General features: G+C 41.2%; 1 protein-coding gene across 5 annotated transcripts in view; it reads left to right on the top strand.

The window, feature by feature from the left end:
- kdm5a (lysine demethylase 5A) overlaps positions 1 to 21,149 on the top strand; it is a 120,621-nt gene that overhangs the window by 96,621 nt on the left and 2,851 nt on the right. For 3 of the 5 annotated variants that reach the window (XM_033037815.1, XM_033037811.1, XM_033037813.1), the window contains 8 exons: positions 3,953 to 4,091; positions 4,735 to 4,914; positions 7,478 to 7,630; positions 9,167 to 9,718; positions 10,304 to 10,465; positions 12,716 to 12,878; positions 14,123 to 14,343; positions 14,714 to 15,109. In XM_033037815.1, coding sequence (XP_032893706.1) covers positions 3,953 to 4,091; positions 4,735 to 4,914; positions 7,478 to 7,630; positions 9,167 to 9,718; positions 10,304 to 10,465; positions 12,716 to 12,878; positions 14,123 to 14,343; positions 14,714 to 15,109 — 1,966 coding nt within the window. The remainder of the gene's footprint in view (positions 1 to 3,952; positions 4,092 to 4,734; positions 4,915 to 7,477; positions 7,631 to 9,166; positions 9,719 to 10,303; positions 10,466 to 12,715; positions 12,879 to 14,122; positions 14,344 to 14,713; positions 15,110 to 21,149) is intronic. The other 2 variants (XM_033037812.1, XM_033037814.1) reach the window with 1 other exon arrangement.

Raw genomic sequence — 21,149 nt, forward strand, 5'->3', positions numbered from 1 at the left:
AGGATATTCCTGGGGGTTTATCCAGTGAGGCCATCTGAGTGCTATTGAGAAATAGGAAGAGGGTGATCACTTTGATGGGGTTGTACTACAGGCCTCTCAATAGTCAATGGGAATTAGAGGGGGAATTATGTAGAGAGATCACAGAATGAATACAAATGTGGTTGTAATATTGAATAAGAAGAGTGAAGAATTGGAATAATACGGTTGTAATATTGATTGGGATTGTTATAGTACAAAGGGCTTGGATGAATAGAATTTGTTTAATGTGTTAAGGAAAATTTTCAGTCAATATGTAGATTGATTGCCCTTCTGTGGCTAACCTCAACATTCTCTTGGGAAATAAACTGGGGCAAGTGGCTACAGTGTTAATGGGGGAGCACTTTGGGATCAGTGACTATAAATGTTATTAGTTTTAAAGTAGTTACAGAAAAAGAAAGAGGCTTAAATTGAATTAAGGCTAATTTTGATGGTATTAGCCAGGAGCTTTCACAAGTTGATTGAGAGAGGTTGTTTGAAGGCAAAGTGACATCTGGTAAGTGGGAGTATTTTAAATGTGAGATAGCTCTAGTTCAGGCCAAGCACACTTCTGTTAGCGAAAGGGCAAGGCCGGCAGGAGTAGTGAACCTTGGATGAGGAGATATAGAGACTGACTCAGAGAAAGAAGGCGGGAAAGGCAGCTGGGGTCAAGTGAATCCCTTACGAAGTACGTAAAAGAGGGAAAACAGGAGGGCAAAAAGGAGGCATGAGATAGCTTTGCAGATAAGGTGAAGGAGAATGCAAAGAGATTCTACAAAGATATTATGGGCAAAAAATTAACTAGGGAGAGGAAAGAACCCCATAAAGATCTACAAGTTTTTCCATGTGTCAAGTCACAGGAAATAGAAGTTTCATTTTGTTGCTTGTATTTACCATGGAGAAAGAAATGGATGCTGGGGAACTCGGGGAAATTTCCACGGCTGTGGCGGTCTTAAACACATTTAGATAGATAAATCCCTGGGACTGATCAAATATATCCTCGGACATAGTGGGAAGGCAGGGAAGAAATTGCATGGCCTCTGACAGAGATATTTGTATATATATAATTGATAGCCATGGCTGATATGCCATTTAAGAAAGGCTGCAAGGAAAAGCATCGGAACTACAGACGGGTGAGCCTAATATCAGTGGTGTTTAAGTTATTAGAGTGGATGATGTGAGGCAGGATCACCGTGCATATTGAAAGGCAAGGACTAGTTTGGGATAGTCAGCATGGCTTTGTGTGGGAAATGTTTCTTATTAGTTTGAGTTTGTTTGACAAGGTGAGCAAGATGATTGAGTGCCATGCAGCAGATGATAGGTATATGGGCTGCAGCAGAGCTTTTGACAAGATAGTCATGGTAGGCTGGTCCAGAAGGTTACATCACATGATAAAAGGTAAGCTAGCTAATTGAATACGAAGTTTGCTTGTTTAGAGGAACCAGAGGGTGGTGGTAGAGGGTTGTTTTTCAGACTCGAGGCTTGTAACAACTGGTGCACCAGAGGGATCGGTACTGGGTCCACTATTGCTTGTTACGTATATTACTGATTTGGCTGTGATAGTAGGTGGTATAGTTAGTAAGTCTATGGGTGACACTAAAATTAATGGCATACTGCAGGGTTAAGAAGGCAATCTACAATTATAACAGGATCTTGATCAACTGAGGAATGGCAGATGGAGCTTAATTTAGATGAATGCAATTTTTTACATTTTGGTAAGATAAATCGGGGCAGGATGAATAAAATTGACTTTGACTTTTGACTTGCACGCTAAATTGTAGGGTCCTGGGAATGTTATAAAACAGAGAGACCAAGGGGTGCAGGGAGATGATTTCCTGAAGGTAACGACACAGATAGATAGTGTGGTGAAGAAGGCAATGGGTATGCTTGTCTTCATCAGTTAGGGAACTGAGTGCAGGAATTGGGATGTAATGTTATAGCTGTCCAAGATGTGAATAAGATCACCTTTGGAATACATTGTACATACTAGTCGAATTGCTCCAGGAAGATGTTATTAAACTGGAAAGCATGCATTAAAGACTCATGGACTCTAGAGGCCTTTAGATACCTGGGCACAGAGATTGACACCCGCCTGTCCTTCTCCCAGCACACAGACTCTGTGTACAAGAAGGCACAGCAACGCCTGTTCCTGCTGAGGAAACTCAGGAGCTTTGATGTCAGACAGGACATTTTAACAGCTGTCTATAAATCACTTATAGAATCTGTACTCACCTTTAACATCACATCCTGGTTCACCCTCACCTCTGTCAGAGACCAATCAAAGCTTTCCCGGATCATTAATCAAGCAAGCAAAATAACTGGCAAAACTCAAAATCAATTATCAGTACTCCACACCCAGGCAGTTAAAAGGAAAGCCAACCTCATTACACAGGATCCCACCCACCCCCTGCACAAGTCCTTCCAACTTCTGCCATCAGGCCGCTGATATAAAGTCCCCCTATCCAAGAAAAACATCCACAAAAACTCATTCATACCCATTGCCATAAACAGTTTAAATAAAAAATGAACAAGGGACAAATTAACCCTGACGCACTGTCACTTTACACGTATCCACAACTTTTATCTTGTCTATATTTACAGTTTTTAATCTTTATACTTGCTTTTAAGATCTATACACACTGTGTGTGCTCGCAGAAATCTGTGTTGTATGACTGCTTATCAGTACATTGTCCTGGTTGTATGTTGAGCCACGTCAAAGAAGATTTTCTGTTACGACAGACAATAACGTTTTCTGAATCTGAATCTGAATACTCGATCTGGAAGGTTTGAGTAATATGGAGAGGCTGAAAGGCCTCTTTTTTTCCTTTCCTTTTCCTGGTGTCTAGGAGGCTGGGGGTTGACCTTGCAGAGGTATATAAAATCATGAGGGGCATAGATGAGGTGGATGGTCACAGTCTATTCTCGAGGATAGGGAAGCCGAAACCTAGAGGGCATAAGGTTGGGGTGGTGGGATTAAATGAGGGGCAAATTTTAAAATGGAGGATAGTGTAGAGGTGGATATGATTATGATATTTAAGAGACATTTGGACAGTACATGAATAGGAAAGGTTTTGAGAGATATGGACCAGGTGTAAGCAAATGTTTCAGTGCTGTACATTCTGTTTAATTCCCTTTTTCATGGTACTTTATGAAAGACCTTCTGGCATTCCAAATACAGAACATCCACTATTATTCCATGTTATTCCTATTCTGCTAGTATAGTCTCAAAAAAACGTCTTAATTGATTTGCCAAATATGTTTACAGTACATATATTTGTTGAATTTGCCATGTGTACTACTATTTTCGAAGTGTCTCGTCACAATTTCTAAATAATACTTTTTTATAATGCCTGTTTTCTTTGTCTCTCCTGCCTAAAATAATGGGGTGAGATTTGCCAGTTGGTAGGAGTTACACTAGAATCTATTGAAATTTGCAAGATGGCAACCAATACAGTCACCATTTCTGTAACCATGAGGCTAGGTCATCAGGCCATGGGAATTAACCAGCTTTCAGTTCCATTAATTTTTCCAATTATTCTTTACTTTTTTTGGCTTCCCATTCTCTCTGGATCTGTTGTTCTCGATTACAACAAAGTACTTTTGTGTCTTTGGTGAATACAAACACAAAAAATATTTTTCTGTTTCATTTCCCAATATATTTTTCTTCTATCTCTGCTGATTTTTTTCCTTGTGGTCTCATTTTGCTTTCCCGTAATAATTTCTTGGTCAGCTTTTCCAGAAATTTCTGGCATTTACTTAAGCTTCGAGTGACTGCACATATTTTTAGGGTTATGAAACTTCTCCTTTGCTCTTATTAGTCACAGTGGCTTAGGTTTATGAGATCATTCACATCAGTTTTGATTTTGATGTATTTTGCACTGGTGGGTAAATAACGTAATTTTTATCCTGCCTTTGGTAACATCTATTTTGTTTGTAGGCCAAGGCATGGTATGGTGACGCTGGATGGTATTATCAACGAGGCGAAGAACATTCCCGCATACCTGCCTAATGTCCTGGTTCTTAAGGAAGCTCTGCAGAAAGCCAAAGACTGGATGGCCAAAGTGGAAGTAATTCAGGTAGTTTTTAGGAATTTGAATTAGTAGAAATTGTCCATGTCATGTACACAGGCTTTAGCCGCTTTAATGAAAGTTCTCCTCCTCCCATTTTCCCTGGACTAACAAGGATTGAAAGTCCATGAATCTGCACTGTTCCCCTGATCCACCATCTTTCATGTGCAACTAAATTGTTACCATGCCCTGAATAATCTGCTTTGAATTAACTTTGTGTTGCCTGTCTTTGAACATGTATTTGTCCCCATTTGCTGCTGAACATTCAATGTGCTAGGATATACAGACTTGAAATTGTTAGGAAACAATTTTTTTTCTCATTGACCAGTTTGAAATATACAAAGTTTTTAAGGTTATATATTTTACAATCTGAGCAACGGCTGTGAAATTACATCTTTTGCTGGTACCTCTATGTTTATGTTATTTAAGTAGGATAAGTGAAATGTAATTAAGTGCTACACCTAAATTTAAATGTCACATTTTAAATGGCAAAAAAAAATGTCCATTCCCGGTGCCTTTGTATCTATTGAGCTGTTATTCAGGTGGAACCTTTATCCAACTTCTCTGGTCCACTATAATAACTGTAGTCATGTCTTGTAAACAGAGGAATAGCCTCATGAAATGTTGTCTTTCTTTGATATTTTTGGTGCAGAAGGGATCATGCAATGCATATCTGGATCAACTGGAAAGTCTGTTAGCAAAAGGTCGCCCTATCCCAGTACGGCTTGATCCACTTCCACAAGTGGAGTCCCAGGTGACCGCAGCTCGAGCATGGAGAGAGCGAACTGGTCGAACCTTTCTGAAGAAGAACTCCACCTGCACGCTGTTACAGGTAAAACTTTGTGAAAACAATATTCCTCCTCTTTGGAATTAGTAAAAAAGTTTTTACAAATCTTTGGATCGGGTATACCTAAACAATGGCTTGCAGACCAAAATTGGTACGATGCCATCTCAGCTTAAACAACAGATTGAAGGGTCTCAACTCAAAACGTCATCCATTCCTCCCATCCAGAGATGCTGCCTGTCCTGCTGAGTTACTCCATAATTTTTGTGTCTGTCGCAGGTCGACAAAAATGCTGGAGAAACTCAGCGGGTGAGGCAGCATCGATGGAGCGAAGGAAATAGGCAAAGTTTTGGGTCAAAACCCTTCTTTAGGGTTCAGGTGTCTGTCTCTGTTTTTATGATGGATTACGCCAAAAGGCTTGGATGGGGTGGAGGTCAAAATTGTTTGCCAGAAGAGAGGCGAAATCGGAGAGAGGATCATCAGGAAGTTGGGAGAATATTGGGATCATCAGCATGGAGATTGGAGAGAGGATCATTGAATAAATTATTGCAAGTCTAGCTTCGAAAGAGAGAGTAATTTGTGTTGGGTTTAAAGTACTCCACTGGACCATAAATTGCTTGGCTCATTATAACATCATCATGTTCATCTTCTATTACCTTCCTTTCTGTTGGGCAGTTTTAACCCTGCACTTCCCTTTTTCACAATTGCATGCTGTCACTTGGCAAATAATCAGTTTTCACATGGTGGCACCCAAATTTTGCTTCAACCCACAGCATCCCCTTCAACACCTGTTTGTCATCAGCCATGATGTTCACACTTGTTCGGATTATACTCCCTGCCAGTTCTTGAACTTTTGAAGCTAATCTATATCCCGCGTATCCAATGACAGCCTTACTTGCTGTCCACAATTCCTCGAATGTTGCTGTTGTCTGCAAACTTTCTCACCAATCCATCTATATTTACTTCCAAATAATTTTTATATATCACAAACAACAGAGGTCCCAATACAGATCCCTGTGGAACTTCACTTGTCAGAATAACATCCTTCCACCACTACCGTCTGTCTTCTTGGTTACCTCTTCAAAAAAGTTAAGTTTTAGTTTAGCGATACAGCGCGGAAACAAGCCCTTCAGTCCACCGAGTGCGTGCCGAACAATTAACCCCGTACACTGACACTATCCTACACACAAGGAAAATTTACAATTTTACCGAAGCCAAGTTTAGGAAGAAACCGGAGCACCCGGAGAAAACCCAAGCAGGTCTTGGAGAACGTACAAAGTCCGTACAAACAGCACCAATAGTCAGGATCGAACCCAGGACTTTGGCGCTGTAAGGCAGCAACTTTACCGCTGTGCCACTGTGCCGCCCAAGTTAATAGGACGTGATCCGCCATGCACAACACTATGCTGACTGTTCCTAATTAACCCATGCAAGAAAATCCTGTCCCAAACAATCCTCTCCAATAACTTCCCTATCAGTAATGTGTGGCTCACCGGCTTATAATTTTCTGGATTATCACTTTATCCCTTCTTAAACATAATTGGCTATTTTCCTGTTCAATGGAACTTTGTCAGTCCCTGGAGAGGATATGGAGTTCTTGTTCAAGGCTCTTGCAGTCTCCTCTCTTGTCTCTCTCAGCGACTTGGGATAGATCCAATCCGGCCCTGGAAATGTATCCACCTAAATGCTCTTCAAGAGCCCGATCACCACCACTTTGTACATGCCCCTGCATATTAGTATTACCCTACACTGATCTCACTATCCAAAATGTCTTTCTCTTTGGTAAATACAGATGCAAAGTACTGTGTTGGTACCGCCCACATCCTCTGACTCAACACATAAATTCTCTCCTTTACCCTCGAGCTTCTCCTTGGTTAACCTCGTTTTTAAATATGCATAGACATTCCTGAGATTTTCTTTCTGACTTGCCAATTATATTTTGTGGCCCATTTTGGCCGTTCTAACTGCCTGCTTGAGTTTTATCCTGCTTTCTTTATATTCCTCAAAAGTCCTGTGTTTTTAATATAGAGAGATGCCTAGATCTATAGATAGATAGATATCTAGATCTATATCTTTGTCACAAAACATATCCTTTAATATGGAGGGAGTGGAGGTTAACTGTTGTACATGAGGCATTCAGCCACTCAGAGAAGGCTGGTGGGAGCTGGTTGGGTGAGTCTGTTCTTAGGAAAAAATAGGGACGTGTGCTGGGGAGCCTATTGAGGAAATGTAGATCGATTGAATGTTCATTGTTTAAAAAATGAAAATAGCACTGTCCAGAAAACAACTTTAACGATTTCCTCTTTTTGCGCAGTGCAAGCAATCAAATGCCTGTGGTGAAATGCAGACCAATTAATCAAATGCCTGTGGTCGTCCTGACTTTATTTAACTGCACTTTAGAAACACCAAAACCTAAGCCTGGTTTGAAGCATTGGAGATCAGTATATTGATCAAAAATATACAGGAACCATTTGACAGATAAATAGTGAACTATTGTTATAATAGAATAAATTATGTAAATATATGTAAATATTTTAAAACATCCCTCCTATGATTGAATAATAGATTGGAAGTGTGAATCTTTTATATCAGAATGTAATTGCCAATGTAGGTGCTGAGTCCCAGGACAAATATTGGAATATACAGCAGTGGAAAGAATAAACGGAAAAAACTGAAAGAATTAATGAAAGACCGAGAGCTAGATTTGGAGAGCGTAAGTGACTTAGAAGAGCTGGTTGAAGAATCCAGTGATCCAAATGCAGTTGTGAGTATTAAACATTTTCATTTGCAGACCTTTCAGATTGCATTTAAACAATTTCAATCTGTAACTCATTTCCATGTATCTCTAATGAAATATATAAATTCTCAGTTTCCAGTCTATAATTCATTTGTTGATGCCTGTTCTATACTTCTAAATGCAACCATACATGCCCATTTGAACCCACAGCTTACTTCTGCTTACTTCTGTTTGATTTTTAGAATAGCAGATGATGGTTAATAGACAAAAGGACACAAAGTGGCTGGAGTAATTCAGCGAGTCAACGTCTCTGGAGAACATGGATAGATGACATCGGGACCATTCTTCAGACTGATTCAGTCTGCTGCATTACTCCAGCACTTTGTGTCGTTTCACTTTAAAACTAGGCACTGATGGCGCTGGTTCGCACCAATGAGCCCTTCTTCACCAGTTCACACAATGGTTGTTGCGGCTCATGTTGTAGCCCCCGACAACGTGCCTTCTTCAGGCTGCTGCCAATGACAAGACACGCTCGATCACAGTGGGACTCTCCCCTCCCACCTGCTGTCGCTTCCAAGGTGGAATATGTCGGCAACTCTGGGGGAGAAGAAGGAAGTGACGGGGAGGGGGGGGGGGTGAGAGAGAGTTTGAACAGAGAAGCGGGCAGATGCGGTTGAATAGGGGAGTGGACAAAGCCACTGCTGTCAGCAAGAAACACAACAGGTGAGAGGGGAGGGAGCCCCATGGTAACCGAGCGTATTCTGTCGTTGGCAGCAACCTGAAGAAAGCGCTGTCCCCAGGGGCTACAACGTGAGAGGCAACAACACCAGACTGTGGTGGGTGAAGAAGGGATCGTCGGTGCACCTTGCAAGTCGGGAGTTGGGTTGGAAGCCGGGGCTCGACGCGACCGGGGAGAAGGTGTGAGTCGGGAATGTGTTGACCGGTCACTCCATTCGCATTCAGTTTACATTTTATATTTGTTTTATTTAAGTTTCCGGCACTCCATGGTGCTTTAGAGACACGGGAGGGGTGTCATTAGCGGGCTAGGGGTGTATTGTCGCTTCATTATCACGTGACCTCTGTTAGTCTGGAAAAACGGATAATCCAGAAAGGCTGTGGAACTGAGGGTGCAAGAAAATCAGTGTTCAATCTGGATCATGTTTTATTTTAAATAGTTCATATTTTAAAACTTATATCATGTTCATGCTCACCAGGCTGTGAACATAACAACACTGTGGACAGAAACATTCTATGAATTATTTTTTTTACATGACAGAAAGAACATTTTAGCAGGTCAAAGTATTTAAAGTTTCTTAACTACTGGGTTAAAATTCAGTTTCAAATCCTTCCATGTATACGCATTGTAAAACCTTGAAGTTATGTTTGAAGCTGCAATTTAATTCTTAATGTTGTTTTCAGAGTTTGGACATCAGCATGTTGATCATTTCACATTAGTATCCATCCATGTACATTTAAATGCCAATTGCTATTTGCCCCTATAGTTCCTGTTCATGATTGTAAGTTATGTGCCGTATAATTTGATCTGTTTTCTTATGTCTTCAGATTGCAAGCTTCCGAGTAATGGAACAGAAAGAATGTGAAGCCATGCATGCTCTGAGGGCAGCAAATTTAGCTAAAATGGCATTGGTGGAGCGTATTGAAGAGGTAAAGTTTTGTATATGCCGGAAGATAGCCAGTGGGTTTATGCTTCAGTGTGAACTTTGTAAAGACTGGTTTCACAGCACTTGTGTTCCGCTTCCAAAAACTGGCACACAGAAGAAAGGACTGGGTTGGCAAACTAAAGAAGTGAAATTCTTGTGCCCATTGTGCATGCGTTCCCGACGACCACGACTAGAGACCATTCTCTCGCTCCTCGTCTCGCTTCAGAAGCTTTCAGTCCGTTTGCCAGAAGGAGATGCCTTGCAATGCTTGACAGAGAGAGCAATGAGTTGGCAAGATCGAGCTAGGCAAGCCTTAGCTACAGATGAACTGTCTTCTGCACTTGCCAAGTTGTCTGTTCTAAGCCAACGAATGGTGGAACAGGCAGCAAGAGAAAAGACAGAGAAGATTATTAGTGCTGAACTGCAGAAGGCGGCAGCCAATCCAGATTTACAGGTAAGATCGTCACCAAAACATTGACTATTTTAGTCAACTCTCTCTTCATAGACACTATATTTATGTTAGTTTTCTGATTCTAATTTTTAACCCAGGTTTATCTTTCTCATATAGAATGTGGGATTCTTCCCCAAAGAATGCTTGACTATGTAATCAACAAATTCATGCTAATTCCAATTGACAATTCCTTTCCTTATATTTAGATCCTTCCACTGCTCTCCCACCCTCAACTCTGTAACTCAGTGAACCCTAAAACTTCACTTCTTCAACTCCAGTTGTATCATCTCTTTGTTGGTTGCTGTACCGCCAGCATCCAAAGCTTTATCAGTTGAAGCATCTCAATTGCTATCTTTCTCGATTCGATTGCAACATTCCATAAGATCAAACTTTTGGATCAAACTTTTCCCATCAGTACAAAGTTGTCATTTTAATCAGTGTGACGTTTTATCTATTACTATCTTTTGAAGTATTTTGGGATATTTTTTTCTGTGAAAAGGCTTAGATAAAGACAAGTGATTAATCAGTATATGATGAAAGGGGCAATCCAGATATTTTCTGTAAGGTAATATTTGATTAAAGGTGTAGATTTTAATCTCTTTACAGGAGCATTTACAGAGTGTTCAGCAGTCGGCCTTCAGCAGAGCCATGGGGAGTTTGGCTCCCTCACCCAGAAAATCTCTCGAGTTAGATGAGGAGGAAACAGATTCTGATGATGATGTCAGAGAAGCATATCGCTATGAGAAAAAAGTAAGTTTTATGCAGGTGATCTTTTGTTTAGAGACTAGTTGCAAGTGTTTCTCGTGGACAATAGACAATAGGTGCAGGAGCAGGCCATTTGGCCCTTCGAGCCAGCACCGGCATTCAATGTGATCACGGCTGATCATCCCCAATGTGGATGAATAAGGCCTGCTCGCTCTCCCAGATTTTAACCATTTTAACTCCCCAGCCCTTTCTGTCCTGAGCCTCCGCTGTTGCCAGAGTGAGACCACAAGCAAACTGGAGGAACAGCCCCTCATATTCTGCTTGGGTACCTCACAACCCAATGGCGTGAACATTGAATTCTCCAGTTGTAGGTAATATCCCTCCCTATTTCTCTCCCTCGTCCCTTTCTTGTGCCTCCTCCCCCAACCCCCCACGTGCAACACACAGACACACACGTAGTGTGTTCTTCATATAGTTCTATTGCAACAGCGTTAAACCAATCTCGAAAGGAACTAGCTTCGGTGGAATGGTAACAAAGATTATTGAATGAAAAAGTAATGACCAACAAAACTCTATAAAGACAATTTGAAAACAACTAGACATAGACTTATGAGGCCCTTAAGGAAGATATCTGATGCTGGGTGTCTGAATGATTCAAGATAATAATATACAGTTAAAAATTCTTAAATATTAGCAGGAGAACTCATTTAATCAATATATATAGTAAACTGTAAGGATGCATACTTCAGAACTAAAGTTCTGGAATGAAACTGGCCATTGAGGAGAGTATTTTACCTGTTGTAAGCATAGTTGAACTCATAACTTCAGCTGCAGCACTATCTTCAGCTAATTCGCTCATTTTAAAAACAGTAGAGAGATTAAACCATTCAACTCTGGAGCCTGTTCTGCCATTCAATTGCATGGTGAATGATGAGACTTCACGTAACATGGTTCGGTAAACCTTTGCTTGCTTTCAATTGACCCATCTTTAACAGCTTTTGAGAGTAAAGGGCCTGTCCCACTTACGCGACCTTGGCTCGCAAATTACACGACCTCGTGGTTGCTTGAGGCGTACAGGCACCGAACGGCCGCGCGGGGCCGGTCCCACTTAGAAGCGCGGAGTTGTGCGGGGCTGGTCCCGACATCGCGCGGGGCTCAGAAATTCTGGCAGTGGCCGAAATCTTTGCGCGCCAACGGCCTGTCGGCACGCAGGCGCATTGCGGTCGTACGCAGCATCTTGACGGCGTACGCCTAGCGAATGGCGTTGCGCGATGACGTCACCGCCCGGCGTGGCGTTGCGTGATGACGTCGCCGTGTGACGCCCAAATTCAGTCGGCCCGCCTCCTGCCCAGCTGATTGGTAAGCATGACGCAAATGAAGTCATGCGCGAACTTCACGTGAACTCTGCTTCCTTTTGGTCACGCCAAACGCACGCAATCACATACAAATGGCACAGGCCCTTCAGTTCCAGACTTGCACTCCTTTTAATGCTTCCCACCAGTAGCCCTGAATGGCATTGCTTGAGTTCTGGTATGATCCTTTGCTCTGGATGCACCGATTCAGTGTAGATAGATTCTTTCTAATATCCTATTAAATCTAATAACTGTCCTTAGCACCTCAAAAATACAAATGCACCGAGGGAAACAGAAGCCTTAGCTTTGAAATCTTTGCTCATGCTTTAATGCATTTTGTTCTGGTAACATTAAGAATCTAAGACAAGTGGTAGGTTATGGGCTCTTGTGTCTGCTGCACCACTCAGTGAGTTCACAATGATCCAATTCTGGCCACGGCTTCACTTTACTATCTGTTGCTTACAACCCTCAATCACATATAGTCCAAACCAGCACTGTAATCAACAATCATTCTGATGAATCTGCACTAGCTGGCAGATGATAATGACAATGTTTATGATTAAATGATAATGTTTATTTTCCACAGTGCTGTTCCATAATGTAAATTTAGTTGGCAATTTATTACATTTTAAGTTGCTCATTGGTACTGTTTGTTATATTTTTGGAGTACTGTACATAAGCCACTCTACACTTCCAATTTAAAATCACTTGCAGCATGCATTTTACTCATACTAACATCTGTTATATTCATGCTTCATTTGTATTATATTCTTCGTTCCACACTGCAATGCGCTAAGACAATTATATGAATTTGTTGCTTCCATGATTTCTGGTTATTAACTATTATGCTTTTTAGCCCCATTGAATTGTGAATTAGCCTTGTGACTAGATGTTTTATTTGGGATGCATTGATCTCAAACGGAAAGTTTTCTTTGTTTGCCAGGATGGTGCAAGCAGTGTCTCCTCTGGTAGCATGGAGCCAAACCTGTTCTGTGATGAAGAGATTCCAATAAAAGCAGAGGAAGTGGTGTCACACGTTTGGCCAGCTGCTCCTTCTTTCTGTGCAGAACATGCATATTCTTCAGCGTCAAAATCTTTTTCACAAGGTTAGTCTGGTGGTTCCATGCAGCGCCCTGTCTCACCTTTCTTGACAGTTTGGGGTGGTGCCTTTGTAGTGGAACTGTCAAAGATATACCCTGTTGTCCCACTGCCTTAATCTTTCTCTAGTCTACCCATTTATTTTCCATTTTAAAACTATGCTTAAACATTTTGAAAGTTATTAGTCAATATACTTTCATTATCTTTTTGGATAGTAGATTCCAGATTATAACTCAGAATACAGAGCATGGAACTTTTAAGCCAGGAAAGATGGCTATTCAAAGGCAATTACTAGCAAAAAAAAATTGTTTTAAGTGCTGGAAATATTCAGCAGGTCAGACAGTATCTGTAAGGAAAGAAACAGAATTAACAATCAGGTCATCGGTACAGACAGAAGCAAGACGCAAGCAACTGCAGATGCTGGAATTCCAAATATCCCTTTTATTTTGACTCCGTTGCTTTGTCTACCCTGAGGCTTCCTGCTACATTGAGCTCTGTCTCACGTGAGCTTCTGTTTTGCATTGTCTTGCACTGCACCTAGTCGTCTGGTGCCTCCAGATTGGTGTTCTCTCTGTGAACATATTTCCCCTGGCCTCTCTGACATTCCTTCCATCATTAGGAGTTAGGAGTGTTAGCTAAAGATTGCACAGTGTTCCATTTTCAATTTTTCATCAAACGAAGCAGTCCATGCCTACACGCAGCAAGATCTAGAAAGTATTCGGACACAGGCTAATAAACATTCATGTTCCAAAAATGTCGTATTGACAATTAAATGAGAGCGGATCTGATCATGTACTGTGGTAAGTTTTAAAGCGAGTGTAGGAACAAAGGGGCAGTTTTAAAGGGGGCAGAGGAACTAGACCCCTAATGAGCCAGGTGCAGAACCAATAATTCTAAATAGTAGAATAGTGAATTGTCAAAGAGTTTTGCTATAAATAGGAAGGTAAAGGTGCAGCCAACTGCACATTATGAGAGGTTAATGGGTTAACTTGTCGTTGTTGAGGTGCTTGTGGGCAGGATCTCAAACATGCAAAGGCCAGGATTTTGGGAATAATGCGATGGTGGTGGGCATGAACAGGAAGTTGGTTCCTGCAGTTTCTGATTTGTTTATCAAACAGTTCTGAAGATTTTGTTTATTGAGTTGGGTAGCAGCTCTTTACTGTTGCTATGTTTGAAATTAAATCAAAGTAACTTTCATGGTAATATGCAGCTCTTCGACTATGGGTCTGATAATAACCTCCTTATTCTCCAGGTTCAGGAACTCCTCGGAAGCAACCCCGTAAGACACCATTAGTGCCACGCAGCTTGGAGCCTCCTGTTCTGGAGTTGTCACACAGTGCAAAAGTTCAGCTCGAGGAGTTAATGATGGTGGGAGATCTTCTGGAAGTGTCCCTTGATGAGACGCAGCATATTTGGAGAATACTCCAGGCTACGCACCTTCCTGCCGAAGACAGATTTCTGCAGATACTGGAGGTATCCTGTATATCATTTCTGATTCCTATTCTCTGCCAAATCTTCCAATCTTTTACCGTCTGGAAAGATGGGCATCATTATTTTACAACTGGAGAGAAATCACCCAGCCTTTAAGAAGATATAATACAAGTAGTGAGAAGATAGAATACAAACTGAAGCATTGACACCATCATCAGCTCCATTGTCCTAACACCAAAGAGTATACTCTCTGGTAACCTGATGAAAATGCTTTGAGAATAGCAGGAAAAATGCATCTATTTCAATAATTTAATTACCAGCCCAGCTTGAGTAAGGGAAATTGTTGTCTGTCTTCTAGTTCCTGCGGTGAACTTTTTTTCATTTATCCTTCTGATAAATTGCTTTATTTCAGGATGATGGCCCAGAGGAGAAAGCTTTCCGAATTAAAGTCAAGGATTCTTCTGACAAAAAACGAAAGCGAAAACTGGAAAAAAATGAACTGTTCTTGGGAGAGAGCAAGAAGCTAAAGGAGCTGAGAAAGTTTGACAAGCCGAAAAAGAAAAAGCTAAAACTGAACCTTGAGAAAATAAAAGAACAGAGCAAACTAGTGAAAAAATTAGGCAAAGAGGATAAAGACAGAGAGAAGAAGAGGAAAGAGAAATCCAAAGAGAATGCTGAGAAAATGTTGGAAAAGAAAGAAAAGAAACTGATGTTACCGGCTCGGGAAGATTGGTCTGCAACAGAGGACTCGGAGGATGAAAATGCTGTTTGTGCTGCATTGAATTGTCAGCGTCCCTGTGGAGAAGAGGTTAGCAGTTATGATATTGCACTAATGGTGTTGATTGGGAATGGGAGCTTTGTTGTTCACAGTGAATAGATAAATAGGTTAATGAGAGTGAATATGGTTAATTATAAGACTTGCTGTAATTCATTTTTAGTCTAAAAAAAAAAAAGATAGGTAATCACATATTGATTTTAAATTATCTTTAATTTAGTCAGACGTTACCATAATTGTCAGATTCTTACATTTACATCCCATACAGCAGTGGTTGGGAAACTACTGGTGAAAATTCATAGGGACAGGATTTGCTTGCATTTGAAAAAGCATGGACATATTAGAGAAAGTCAGCATGGCTTTGTGTCGAGGAGGTTCGGTCTTAGAAAAAGAGCTGAATCATCATAACAGTAATTGGACAAGTTTGGCTTAAAGGAGCTCATTGGAAAACCTGTCAGTATCATCAAGGGGGTTCTAGTGGCTAGAACTTGGACAAAGGTGGTTATATGTAGTTTTCAGTCAACCAATTCCCCTCAAGCACATCATTACAGGGCTTCTTCATTGTTCTGGGCTGAACCATCTTCAGCTGCTTCCTTCCATCTTAAGGTCAGAAGTAGCAATGTTTGCACAATGTTCAATTCACTCTGAAGCTCCTGTGTAAGTGAACGAGTAGGGCTCAGAGAAGGAGTAGCAGAACCCAGACAGCCTGATGTGTGATAAATGATTACAAAAGAGCGCAGGAAACTGAGCCCTGGGAGGAAAAGGAATACAGGAAACAAAGAATCAGTCAATGTTTAGTTGAGACAAAAAGCTGGGGAATTGACAAAAGTAAATTTAGATGAAGTAAAAGAGTGACTAATTGTGCCAGGTTGTAAATGTGAATGAAAACCAAGCTGATTGTGGAAAGTTCGGAGGAAGATTAACATTAAAAGAAATTAGGGGAAAAAAAGGGAAAGTCAATTAGCAAATCTAAAAAGGAATCCAAAAATATATTGTAGGTATGTAAACAGGAAAAGTATGTAAGAGAAGAGGTGTGACCGGTCAGAGACCAGAAAGGGAATCTAATGAGGGCAGAGGATATTCTGCGTCACCCTTAGTAAACAGGATGTTTACTAAGGGAGAAAATGCTGCAGGAGTCTCAGCACATGAAGATATAGATTGCAATTTGTATTGGATAGAACTTGATAGAGGTAATACTTAAACTGGATAAACTATCTGGTTTAGATGGCATGCGTCGTATGTTGTTAAAGGAAATAAAGGTGGAAACAGCAGGGGCCTTGGCTGTAATCTTTCCAATATCCATAGATTCAGGGTGGTGCATATATCCATCGTAGGCTGCTCAGGGAAGTAAGACTGGAAACATCGGAGGCATTGTCTGTCATCTTCCCAGCATTCATAGATTCAGGGTGGTGCTGAGGACTAGAAAATTACAAATAATAGACCCTTATTTAAACAAAAAACCCAGATAAACCCAGTAATTACAGATTAATTTGTTTAACCTTGGTGATGGGAAGTTCTAGAAAAAAAGAATTATAATGGAATAGCAGTCACGTGGCCGATTTAGATTTTTTAAGGCAGTTTGTCTAACTTGAAAGTCAGATTCATACAGCAGGGAAACACACATATAACATATATAACATATAACAATTACAGCACGGAAACAGGCCATCTCGACCTTTCTAGTCCGTGCCGAACACGTATTCTCCCCTAGTCCCATATACCTGCGCTCAGACCATAACCCTCCATTCCTTTCCCGTCCCGTCCATATAACTATCCAATTCACCACCTTCCCTGGAAGCTCATTCCACACAGCCATCACTCTCTGAGTAAAGAAGTTCCCCCTCATGTTACCCCTAAACTTCTGTCCCTTAATTCTCAAGTCATGTCCCCTTGTTTGAATCTTCCCTACTCTCAGTGGGAAAAGCTTATCCACGTCAACTCTGTCTATCCCTCTCATCATTTTAAAGACCTCTATCAAGTCCCCCCTTAACCTTCTGCGCTCCAAAGAATAAAGCCCTAACTTGTTCAACCTTTCTCTGTAACTTAGTTGCTGAAACCCAGGCAACATTCTAGTAAATCTCCTCTGTACTCTCTCTATTTTGTTGACATCCTTCCTATAATTAGGCGACCAAAATTGTACCCCATACTCCAGAATTGGCCTCACCAATGCCTTGTACAATTTTAACATTACATCCCAACTTCTATACTCAATGCTTTGATTTATAAAGGCCAGCACACCAAAAACTTTCTTTACCACCCTATCTACATGAGATTCCACTTTCAGGGAACTGTGCACAGTTATTCCCAGATCCCTCTGTTCACCTGCATTCTTCAATTCCCTACCATTTACCATGTACATCCTATTTTGATTTGTCCTGCCAAGATGTAGCACCTCACACTTATCAGCATTAAACTCCATCTGCCATCTTTCAGCCCACTCTTCCAACTGGCATAAATCTCTCTGTAGACTTTGAAAATCTACTTCATTATCCACAACCCCACCTATCTTAGTATCATCTGCATACTTACTAATCCAATTTACCACACCATCATCCAGATCATTGATGTACATGACAAACAACAGTGGACCCAACACAGATCCCTGTGGAACCCCACTAGTCACTGGCGTCCAACCTGACAAACAACCATCCACCATTACTCTCTGGCATCTCCCATTCAGCCACTGTTGAATCCATCTTGCTACTCCACCATTAATACCCAACCATTGAACCTTCTTAACCAACCTTCCATGAGGAACCTTGTCAAAGGCCTTACTGAAGTCCATATATACAACATCCACTGCTTTACCCTCATCAATTTCCCGAGTAACCTCTTCAAAAAATTCAAGAAGATTAGTCAAACATGACCTTCCAGGCACAAATCCATGTTGACTGTTCCTAATCAGACCCTGTTTATTCAGATGTTTATATATATTATCTCTAAGTATCCTTTCCATTAATTTGCCCACCACTGACGTCAAACTAACAGGTCTATAATTGCTAGGTTTACTCTTAGACCCCTTTTTAAACAATGGAACAACATGCGCAGTACGCCAATCCTCCGGTACTATTCCCGTTTCTAATGACATTTGAAATATTTCTGTCATAGCCCCTGCTATTTCTACACTAACTTCCCTCAATGTCCTAGGGAATATCCTGTCCGGACCTGGAGACTTATCCACTTTTATATTTCTCAAAAGTGTCAGTACTTCATCTTCTTTGAATCTCATAGTTTCCATAGCTACTCTATTTGTTTCCCTTACCTCACATAATTCAATATCCTTCTCCTTGGTGAATACCGAAGAAAAGAAATTGTTCAATATCTCCCCCATCTCTTTTGGCTCTGCAGATAGCTGTCCACTCTGACTCTCTAATGGACCAATTTTATCCCTCGTTATCCTTTTGCTATTAATATAGCTGTAGAAACCCTTTGGATTTACTTTCACCTTACTTGCCAAAGCAACCTCATATCTTCTTTTAGCTTTTCTAATTTCTTTCTTAAGAGTCTATTTACATTCTTTATACTCCTCAAGCACCTCATTTACTCCATGCTGCCTATAATTATTGTAGATCTCCCTCTTTTTCCGAACCAAGTGTCCAATTTCCCTTGAAAACCATGGCTCTTTCCAATTTTTACTATTTCCTTTCAACCGAACAGGGACATAAAGATTCTGTACTCTTAAAATTTCACCTTTAAATGTACTCCATTTCTCTTCCACATCTTTCCCATAAAACAAAATGTCCCAATTTACTCCTTTTAAATCCTTTCGCATCTCCTCAAAGTTAGCCTTTCTCCAATCAAAAATCACAACCCTAGGTCCGGTTCTGACCCTCTCCATAATTATATTGAAACTAATGGTATTGTGATCACTGGTCCCGAACTGTTCCCCAACGCATACCTCTGCCACCTGACCCATCTCATTTCCTAACAGGAGGTCCAGCACCGCCCCTTCTCTAGTAGGTACTTCTATGTATTGCTGCAAAAAATTATCCTGCACACATTTTACAAACTCCAACCCATCCAGCCCATTTACATCTGTGCCAAACATCAAGCACCCATTTGCACTCACCCATTTTTTTACTCTCGCATCCTCAGTAGTGTCTATTGACCTTTGGCCCTTGAATCTACTCCCTCCCAACCACACATTTTACACCGGTCATTTAATCTCCCACTCCACACGTGTGTGGAACATGGGAGGAAACTGGTGCACCCAGAGGTTGAACACTGATCCTCCGGCGCGCTCTGTTCCAGAACCTTTCTGGATTATCCGTTTTTCCAGACGAACAGAGGTCAATATACCCGTCCCGCTAATTACACCCCTCCCGCGTCTAAAGCGCTGTGGATGCCAGAAACTTTAAAAAAAGTCAACCCAGCCACAAGCCCAGATTAACGACCCCACTCCCGACTCACAAGGTGCATCAGTGAGCCCCTCTCACCGGCTGCTGTTTCCTGCTTTATATGCTCCCCGCTCGACCACCACTTGTCCCCTCACTCTGTCCAGTCGGTCTCTTCCCCTCCCCTCCCCTCCTCCCCCTCCCCCCCCACTGCCACTTCCGCCACCTCCTCCTGCTCACCACCTGAAGAAAACGCTGTCCCCACATGAGCCTCAACAAAGCCGTGTGAACCGGTGAAGAAGGGCTCGCTGGTGCAGGCCAGCGGCATTAGCACTTAGCATTGGCACAAAGTGTCGGGGTAACTCAGCCGATTAAATCAGTTTGAGGAAGGGTCCCAATGTCACCATCCGTGTTCTGCAGAGATCCTGACCTGCTGAATTACTCCAGCACTTTGTGTCCTTTTGTCTATTAACCACCATCTGAAGTCATCGGCAATAACGGACACCACTCCCTCCGTTTTGGCCCGTTTACCGTAAACCCTCGTTATAATGGACCATAGCAGAGGGAATGCTGTCCGTTATTGCCACAATCTTTTTTTCAGGGTAAGGAGGCAAATATTAGAAGACTTAGGCTTATGGTGAATGGGGAAAGATTTAAAAAAGGGACCTGCAGGGCAACTTTTCACACAGAAGGCAGTGCGTGCTTGGAACAAGTTGCCAGAGAAGTGGTAGATGCAGGTACAATGATGATCCTCACAGTTCTCAATTATTTTGGACCTCAGGACAGTCCTTAAGGAGGGGACCTCTACTCACCTTATGGTTGGTAGTTGATGGGTGGTCTGTGAGGAAATGTAATAGATGAATTATTTTTGGAAGGTCCTTGATAGCTTCAGAATTTTCTTGTGGTGATGTTTCTCTTCACTGTTATAATCTACCCTGACAGTCTAATTATATTCTAATTCTCCACCTGCTCCATTGCAACACTTACATTTACTTAAACAATGCAGTACAGAAAATGTCCGATTTTAGTTCCACCAAATTTCCCCAGTACTTATTCCTTGCTGATCTTTAATCTTCCACAATTTCTGTGATTTGTCTCCTACTGTGTCTGCAAATATTTGTTCCATATTCCACACTATAATTTATTTTATCTCTGCCTCTAAAGGTATCATTATTTACTTTTTTTGTGAAATCTCTTTAAAAATCTGATCTTCTATTTGTTAGTCTACTCTCATTTTGTTTATTTTGAACGATTCCTTTAAATGTGTAACATTGGTCATTTTGTATCATGTAATTTGTTTAATTTCCTCGTATACCTTAGCCAGCCTGCCTCCTTACATTCTAATTGACCTTGCTTAAGGTTCTCGTTTCACAGTCATGCTATTAAATTTGGTGTGCAATTCATCACACTGATCACACTTTCCCAGAGAATATCTCGCTGCTAGATTACCAATTACTCCCGTTTCATTATGCCTACTACTTGACTAGTAATATGTCACCTTGAATGCATTTTAAGAACCTCTGGAAGCCACAGTTGCCAATCAAATGTGCCGTATTTTTATGGTGTTTCTTCACCTTTGGTGTATGTGTCCTTACTTTCTACTTCATTACTTCTCCACCAAGTTCACCTCCAAATCATGCACCATCCGGACTTAGAAATAAATTGCTGGTTATTAATTGTCACTGAGTCTAAAGCTTAAACTTCACTCCTCTGCAACAAGGTGGGAGGATCTTCACCAA

Source organism: Amblyraja radiata, chromosome 19 (genome assembly GCF_010909765.2).
Source record: "Amblyraja radiata isolate CabotCenter1 chromosome 19, sAmbRad1.1.pri, whole genome shotgun sequence".
NCBI lineage: Eukaryota > Metazoa > Chordata > Chondrichthyes > Rajiformes > Rajidae > Amblyraja > Amblyraja radiata.